Genomic DNA, 9,097 nt, shown 5'->3' with positions numbered 1-9,097 from the left:
TAGACCAGTAAACATGAATGTTCCTTATTAGGAGGGTCTAATTGGTGTAGACCAGAATCATGAATGTTCCTTATTAGGAGGGTCTCATGATGTAGACCAGAAAACATGAATGTTCCATGTTAGGAGAGTCTAATTGATGTAGACCAGAAAACATGAATGTTCCTTATTAGGAGGGTCTAATTGATGTAGACCAGAAAACATGAATGTTCTTTATTGTATACAGGGCATAAAAATCCATGAAAGGCTGTGGTGATTATTGATAAATAGTTAATTGTTTGGTTCCAGTGAAAAATATTTCATGCATCTTCAGGATGATAGTGGTGAAAATCTTTGAGAAAATGGATTATTTTTCAAATCTATCTGTTTTATAAACTGCAAAAGGACTTGCTAAATTAGACAAGTATATATCTTGTAAAATATGACAACAATGATAATAATAAATAAAAAATGTGAAATAAATTTATTTTCTAAATAAAACAGAAAAATAGTTAACTTCAAAAATGTTTACAAATATGATAAAAGAATACCGGTATATATAAAATTAAAAAGTGAAGATAAATGTACTAAATTGTCCATTTACTTGTAATACACACAATATTGCTCATTCTAAAAAAACAGAACTCTGAATATTTGAAAATATTGCAAATATGTGCAACTAACAAATATTATGTATAAATAACAATACAAAGTAAATGCTCAAGGTATGAAAGACAAAACAAAACAATTTCTGTGAACAATTATTATTGGAAGGATAGATCATTTTGTTTACTACATTAATACACTGGTACCCACATTTTAAGAAAGTATACCCAATCAGGTTTCTATGATCAGGAAACCAGTCTTTAAACATCTTCCATCTAATGCTCACTGAAGGAAATGTAAAGCAATTGAGTTAAATGTGATTTCCAAGGAAGAGATGACAAAAGTACAAGATAGAACTATTCAAGTATTTTGGAGATGATACATTCATTATTATTTAAATACTTACATGTACATGTGGGTATACTACACATAAAAATCTTTTTTTGGAATAACACACATGTTAGAAATATACATGACATCATCAATTTAATAATGTATAGCTCACAATAGCATATATTTCCTCGATTCTAACTAGCATTTAGCAGAGCAAACCATTTGTCAATGTCTATAACACCTTCTCTTCTTAGAACAACTATTTTCAGTCATTGTTAATTTCAGCCTTCAGATAAAATAAAATGTATGACTGTTAGTGCTTTTTTAGAGCTGTTTTCAGGTAAATAAATCTAGTCACAATTGTTTTTATAGTATTTCATCTTACTAATTTTCATTTTGGCACTATGATGGTAGTTTAAAAAAACTACTGTAAAATGCTACTTTAAATCATATATTTTAAAGAAGACCATCTGTATATTACTTTAATTTAGCAATAAAACTATAAAACTAATAAAATAATGTTCGGTAGTAAATACAATAAATTGTATGGTAAAACATTTGACACTGTTAACGAAAATCACTTTCCTATAAATATTGGCACAAAAATGTATTACCAAAAATACTGAATCAAATTTGATATTACAAAGGAACTACATCTAGAAAATTTCAATCAATTATACATGACAAAATTTTCCATGGTTTACAAACTTGCCATTCTTAAAAAAAATACCTATTGAAGATGAATTGTTCAATTACTTTTTTCTTCATACATGCTTTGTGATTTATATAAGATATTGCTGTAAATCAAGATCAATGTGTTTAATCTTTCATTTAGATTTTTTAGAAATTCAAAATATGGATACAAAAGTTCATGATTTATAAAATTAGTGGCAATCAATTATTGATCAAGAATTATTACTTTACGAAAAAAGCTTTTTTATCTTTATATAAATCTAGAATTATATGTCATTAAATCATGTATTGCTAGAACACCCATTTAAGAAAATACTAGAACACCCATTTAAGAAAATATTATTTTATACTAAAGAATACGAACATTCTCGTTTTTACTTTTCTGTAAATTGAAAATATTGGTTCTCTAAAGAGATATATCCTAAGACAACTCAGATAGATTAGAGTACCAATGTATTCAAAACATTTAGCAGAAGTAGTTGCATTATCAAATAATATGTAAACAATTGGATGTTAATAGAATAAAACTATTTTTTCTTAATCTCATAAAAATCTTCCATCACAGAAAATTCAAATACAATACTGGCAAACAAATTTCATTTTCAGTTGTTATACATGTAATCTCAACAATAACACAAATCTAAAAACACAATATTATCATGCTTATATCAAAATAAATAGTAAATTTCTATATAAATTGAGTACAATGGGTTTTTTTTTTTACAAATTTAGTCACATAGTTTTATTACTAGAACTGACACTCTTGCTTTCATTTCTTTTTCCAGTTGTATACCATTTCTGCCAGTTTTCCTGACTTATGGAGTCGGGGGATCTCTCGCCATCCTCCAATGTATTTACCATCTATAAATAGCTGTGGAACCTGAAAGAAATAATTTTTTTTTTATTGATATGCAATGACACCAACCAATATAATAAAATAGAACATCTTTGACCTTGCATACAAACTGTTCTTTATTTGAAATATTCTATACTAAGCTTAAATTCTTCTTTAACTGCCTATAAACTGGTTTTGTTCTTGACGATTTGATGTGTAAAGCCATCCAACTGATTTTTAGGCTTTGTTTTTATGTTGTGTTGTTACACCATTGTCCATGATTATGGCAGGGTTGAGCGCTCACAAACATGTTTAACCCATGCAACATTCTGTTTGTGTCTGTTCAAAGTCAGAAGCCTATATTTTACAACACCAACATATATGAATTTGAAATTGGAGATTTGATGATTTAAAGGCAAATTAAGAACATTTACCACAAATTTTAAGTGCTTTCTATACAAATGTTCCCTTTTTTGAAACAATTCAATCAGCAATATTTCAGAAAATAAAAGAGATCAACTAAATATTTTTTTTTTTATTTTCAGTTGTAGTTTAACGATCTAAAGTTGTATACTAAATTTTACCAAAATCTGTAACATAGCCGATTTACTGCTGTCTCACTAATTCACGACAAGAAGCGACAAGAAGCGTCAAGAAGACAAAATTTAGCGACAAGAAAGTTTATATATTATTTTAACAAGAGTGCACACGCTGAAATGTCTCGCCTTCTTTACTAATCATTGATATTATATTGATAGTCCTAAATATAAAGCTTTACTACAACGATCACATACACTTAACATGATCCAAGAAAATGAAGTCAAGGTCATATAAACCAAACAAGAAATACATGTACACTTGCAATCATTCAATACACTAAATATAGTTGACCTATTGTTTATAGTTTCTAAGATACAGACTTAACCAAGAAAACTAAACATTGACCAATGAACCATGAAAATGAGGTCAAGGTCAGATGAACAATGCCAGACAGACATGTACAGCTCGCAATCCTTCCATACAACAAATATAGTTGACCTATTGCTTATAGTATAAGAAAAACAGACCAAAACACAAAAACTTAACACTGAGCAATGAACCGTGAAAATGAGGTCAAGGTCAAATAAAACCTGAAAGACTGACATGTACATCATAAAATATTTCCATACACCAAATATAGATGACATTTTGCATATAGTATTAGAATAAAAGACCAAAACTCAAAAACTTAACTTTGACCACTGAACCATGAAAATGAGGTCAAGGTCAGAAGACACCTGCCAGCTAGACATGTACACCTTACAATCATTCCATACACCAAATATAGTAGACCTATTGCATACAGTATAAGAAAAACAGACCAAAACACAAAAACTTAACTATAACCACTGAACCATGAAAATGAGGTCAAGGTCAGATGACACCTGTCAGTTGGACATGTACACCTTACAGTCCTTCCATACACCGAATATGCTAGACCTATTGCTTCTAGTATCTGAGATATGGACTTGACCACCAAAACTTAAACCTTGTTCACTGATCCATGAAACGAGGTCGAGGTCAAGTAAAAACTGTCTGACGGGCATGAGGACCTTGCAAGGTACGCACATACCAAATATAGTTATCCTATTACTCATAATAAGAGAGAAATTAACATTACAAAAAATCTTAACTTTTTTTCAAGTAGTCACTGAACCATGAAAATGAGGTCAAGGACAATGGACATGTGACAGATGGAAACTTCGTAACATAAGGCATCTATATACAAAGTATGAAGCATCCAGGTCTTCCACCTTCTAAAATATAAAGCTTTTAAGGAGTTAGCTAACGCCGCCGCCGGATTACTATCCCTATGTCGAGCTTTCTGCGACAAAAGTCGCAGGCTCGACAAAAACATTAAATTTACAAAAATGTTAATTAATTACAATTTATAAATTATTATTGTTTTATAAAGTTTCAAATTATTTTGTATTTAGTAGCTACATGTATGCCTTCTTGTAATTTATTAAAGTATTCATCAATCTGAACATTTTAAATTTCTAAAATCCCAAAATCATAATGGTTTCACAACAGTAAAGTAATTCAATTATTGATAAATAAATTATGTAAATAAAGCAAATGGCAATTACTCTTAATATAAGAGAATATTGGATGAGATAATCTTTCATTCATCAGATAATACTAATTATAAGTGTCCATAAAGAATGGCTTAAGACAGGTATAAATGGGTAAAAATAATTGTAGAACTGGGCATGCCCAAATAGACATATATCAGACTAATTGGGCATGCACAACCATAAGGACTAAAGGTCTTTTCCTTCTTTATCGTAGGGATCTGTTTTATCTAAAGAAATATTGAAGACATAAACACTCAATAACGTGTGTTCGATGAGAACTGAAAAAAATATATCTTTTTCGAAGTCTCTCGAAAATGTTAAAGTGAAATGTATCAAAATACAACAGACTGGAAAATTTTTATTATTATTCAAATGAAGAATAATGTCGATCATATTCAGTGATGTGGTGTCCATTTAATGGCTTCTTTTACTTTAGGCGTCCCAACCCATACAGAGCGATACTTAATTAACCTTTAACCTAAATTACCCTTACACTAGCCCTACCCTTAAACGAACACTACCTCAGCCCTAACCATAAATGAACCCTAAACTTAAAGTACAGGGACTACTAAAGCAAAAGAAGGCCCATTCATTAGTGAATACCTCTCCACAAACTCACAAAAAAGGGAGACAATTTCAAATGGACACAGGAATGTCAGAAAGCAATGGATGCTTTGAAGGAATATTTAATTTCAGCACAAGTTCTTGGATATCCTGACACGACAAAAACTTGTATATTAGACACGGATGCAAGCGGCTTTGGGATGGGTTCTGTATTGCCACAGATTCAACAAGACAAAGAGATTGTCATTGCATATTTCAGTAAGACTCTAAATAAAGCTGAATGTAACTATTGCGTAACCCAACAGGAATTACTGGCAATAGTTGCCTCTGTGAAGCATTTCCACCACTACCTGTATGGGGGGGTCGTTCTTGGTTAGAACTGACCATGGCGCCCTTAACTGGTTGCTAAACTTTAAGAACCCAGAGGGCCAAATGGCTAGATGGTTGGAAGTTTTGGCATCGTACAACTTTACTATTCAGCATAGGCCCGGGAAACAACATAGTAATGCAGACGGTCTATCACGTCGACCTTGTACCACATGCAATTACTGCAGTAGACAAGAAGAGAAAGACAAAGCAATTCGGAGTCCGATAACATATAGCACCTGCGAGTGACAAAGGCAGCAAAAGAACCTGAAATCCTTGGTACCAATGAAGGAAGACACAGAGGACAGTGATGAAAGTCTGAAATGGGTGGAAGGAAGAAGTTTGGAAGAAATATCCCGGGCGCAGCAAGCAGATAAGTATTGGGACAGTTATGGAACCTGAAGAGGGAAGTCCACATAAGCCAAATTGGGAAAGTATATCGGAACAAAGTTGAATATTTAAAGTATATTGGTTTCAGCAGGATAGAATTAAATTAACAAATGGTATTTTATACCGTGATTGGATTTCAAAAACTAAGGGGGAAATATCCCAGTTACTCCAGGTATAAATGGGTAAAAATAATTGTAGAACTGGGCATGCCCAAATAGACATATATCAGACTAATTGGGCATGCACAATTCTGCAAGTTTTATTTGTGCTGAACACCATTAGCAAAATGCTGCATAAATCCTATTACATGATTAATTGAAGTAAAATGATTTTAATTCAAGTGCAGAGTTTTACAACTTCTTGCATGATTATGCACCGATATAATTCAAGTGCACAGTTTTACAATTATTTGCATAATTCTGAAATCATTTAATTCAAGTGCACAGTTATACAATTACTTTCATTAATTTACATGTATATATGAACTGTTCACTTGTATAATTTCCAGGGGAATTGTGCATGGTGCACACAGATCATATGAAAATTGTAAAACAATGCATGCCTAGTTCAACAAACAATTGCAAAAATGGGCATTACATACATGTATAAATTATAGCATAGTTTTACAATTGTTTGAAGAACCCAGATGCATTACTTTACGTGAATAAGCATGTACAGTTTTACAATTGTTTGATGATCTAAGCTGCACTGACTACTTTAAATGTATATGATATGAACTGTTCACTTGTACAATTTCCAGAGGCATTGTGCATTGTGTACAGATCGTATGAAAATTGTAAAACAATGCATGCCCAGTTCAACAAACTTTGGTAAAACTGGGCATTACATAAATATCAAAGCATGCACAGTTATTTACAATTGTGTGACAATCCTGGTTGCATTACTGTACGTGCATAAGTACATGTATGCATAGTTTTACAATTGTTTGATAATCTAGGCTTCATTACTTTACATGCATATATGGGCTGCTCACTTGTACAATTTCCGGGGAATTGTGCATGGTGTACAGATCGTATGAAAATTGTAAAACAATGCTAGACCAGATCAGCAAACTTTGGTAAAACTGGGCATTCCATAAATAACAAAGCATGCACAGTTTTACAATTATATGATGAAGCATGCACAGTCCTACAATTGTATGACGAACCATGCAGAGTTTTACAATTGTATGATGATCTAGGCTTCATTACTGTACATGTATACGGTGCAGTCCGGTTTATCCGCACACCTAAGACTTATGACTTCACTTCATTCAACTGATGAAACCAATAATTGGATAATATTGTTTGAACACATTCATAACATACTTTTATTTCATAAAATCTTCTGTTTGTATGGTTTCACCCTCAGGTTTTGTGTAATGCGTGTCCAAAATTAGGGAAACCCCTGTTCTGAGAGTTCCTCCAATGTCCGGTGATTTCGCGCATGCCTTCCAAAAATAGCTTATTTTGAATAAAGGAAAGATTTTATACTATGAAATATAGCTGAATTTAAACCAAACACACTGCCAAGGATGCAGAGCAAAAAATATTTCAATCTGATTTAAATTTGACTAAATTAAAACAAATTTAATCTGATGATGTAATTTTTTTAATGGAAATTGGCCTAATATTGTAAATCCCGGGATTGCAGTAATTAATTAACTCTTGAACTTATCAATTTTATTCTTTTTTTATCCCTTCAGAAGGCTAAAACAATAACAAGAACGATTTTATTTGTGTTACTGTGTTGATATGACGAAATCAGCTAATGCGTGATATCACCGGCCGCACGGACACCGGGAACTCCACTGTACTTGTACAATTACCCCCAGACAATTTCCTGGGAAATTGTGAATGGTGTACAGATCGTATGAAAATTGTAAAACAATGCATGCCCAGTTCAACAAATAATTGTAAAACTGGGCATGCTCAGTTCTACAAAATCATGTGACATAACATACATGTATATACCTCCTTAAGAACACTTTAATGCACATTTCTTTATTTCTTTATTTGAAATATCTACATCGTGTAGATGCTAAATTTCTTTTCTTGTCGTTAAATTAGTCTTCTTGTCATCTATCGCTTCTTGTCTCTAAATAGTGAGACCCATTTATCTGTAACTTGACCTTTAGCAGTTTAGGCTTTGTTTAGGAATTTCGGGATGTCGTGTAAGTGTCAGTCTGTGTTAGTTCATTTTCAAATGATGTCAGCTAGTAGCTAAAATCAAAAAAGTTAGTGATATTTTGTCAGTCTAACATCCCATAACACATACCTCTCGAGTATCAGACAAACATAAAACTTGGAAATAGTTCTCAATCTGTGTGCAATCTTGCCTCTTTTCTATTTCAACGACCTCATAAATATCATGTCCCAAGTTAAATTCTGTAAAAATATTCTTTGCAACATTGCAATCAGGGTCAGTTGACTTAGAGAACAATAAAACTTTTCTTTGGGCTAGCTTTTTGTCCACAAAAGTTTTAGCACCAGCTCCCGCCATATTGCACTGTAGCGTCTCAAATGTCATAGATACGATCTTGATCATATGAACGTTTTAGATAAAGTTTACCCAAGTACCATATACGTTACTATTTACCAGTAAGGACAAAAATGTACTGAATTTGAACGAACAAGAATGCAGGTAAGTCGATTTAATACTGAGATTGCATATACTGTATGAGATAACTAATTCCAGTACTTTTAAATATAAATATAAGATGTGGTATAAATGCCAATGAGACAACTCTCCACCAGAGACGAAATGACATAGAAGTTAACAATTATAGGTCACCGTACAGCCTTCAACAATGAGCAAAAACCATACCGCATAGTCACTAATAAAAGGCCCCGAAATGACAATTGTTTTCTTGTTAATCAGCACAAGGATTTATATAGTTAATCCTTCATCAGAACACGCATGTGTTACTGTCAAACTGAAAAACGGGCCAACCTATGTTTTTCAGTGATAGAAAAACTTGAGTGCTAGTGTAGATCAGACTGTTAATGTGGATGGGCGAATCTATATTAGTTGTACTGTACAGTAAGACATCCGGTTGTCCTACTGGTAAAAATAAACTTGGAGTAACACATTTTTGTTAGACCCTGACAAAAAATACCAAAGCTGCACTAGTCCAAATTATTATGACGTCTCGGTTTATTTCTTTCATTTTTTTGCTTTGACGTCTTTCCGAGATTTGACGTTAAAAAGTAATTGA

At 32.4% G+C, this 9,097-nt stretch overlaps 1 protein-coding gene across 1 annotated transcript; it reads right to left on the bottom strand.

The window, feature by feature from the left end:
- Positions 1-445: 445 nt before the first annotated feature.
- Positions 446-8,398, bottom strand: LOC127728001 (glutaredoxin-1-like). Its single transcript, XM_052235154.1, has 2 exons — positions 8,158-8,398; positions 446-2,488 (listed from the first exon to the last, which is right to left on the bottom strand). The coding sequence occupies exons 1-2, from the start codon at positions 8,380-8,382 to the stop codon at positions 2,378-2,380; spliced, it is 336 nt and encodes a 111-aa protein (XP_052091114.1). The 5' UTR covers positions 8,383-8,398; the 3' UTR covers positions 446-2,377.
- Between the last annotated feature and the right edge of the window lie 699 nt (positions 8,399-9,097).

The sequence above is a fragment of the Mytilus californianus genome, unplaced genomic scaffold (assembly GCF_021869535.1).
Source record: "Mytilus californianus isolate M0D057914Y unplaced genomic scaffold, xbMytCali1.0.p SCAF_2, whole genome shotgun sequence".
Taxonomy (NCBI): domain Eukaryota; kingdom Metazoa; phylum Mollusca; class Bivalvia; order Mytilida; family Mytilidae; genus Mytilus; species Mytilus californianus.
Note: the sequence above shows the minus strand (reverse complement) of the source record. Positions and strands in the feature narration are given on the sequence as shown.

Coding starts and splice junctions, on each gene's coding strand:
- LOC127728001 (XM_052235154.1), bottom strand. CDS start 8,382: ATGGCGGGAGCTGGTGCTAAAACTTTTGTGGACAAAAAGCTAGCCCAA. Junction 2,489..8,157: donor GTTTGTCTGATACTCGAGAG/GTATGTGTTATG, acceptor TATTTCTTTCAG/GTTCCACAGCTATTTATAGA.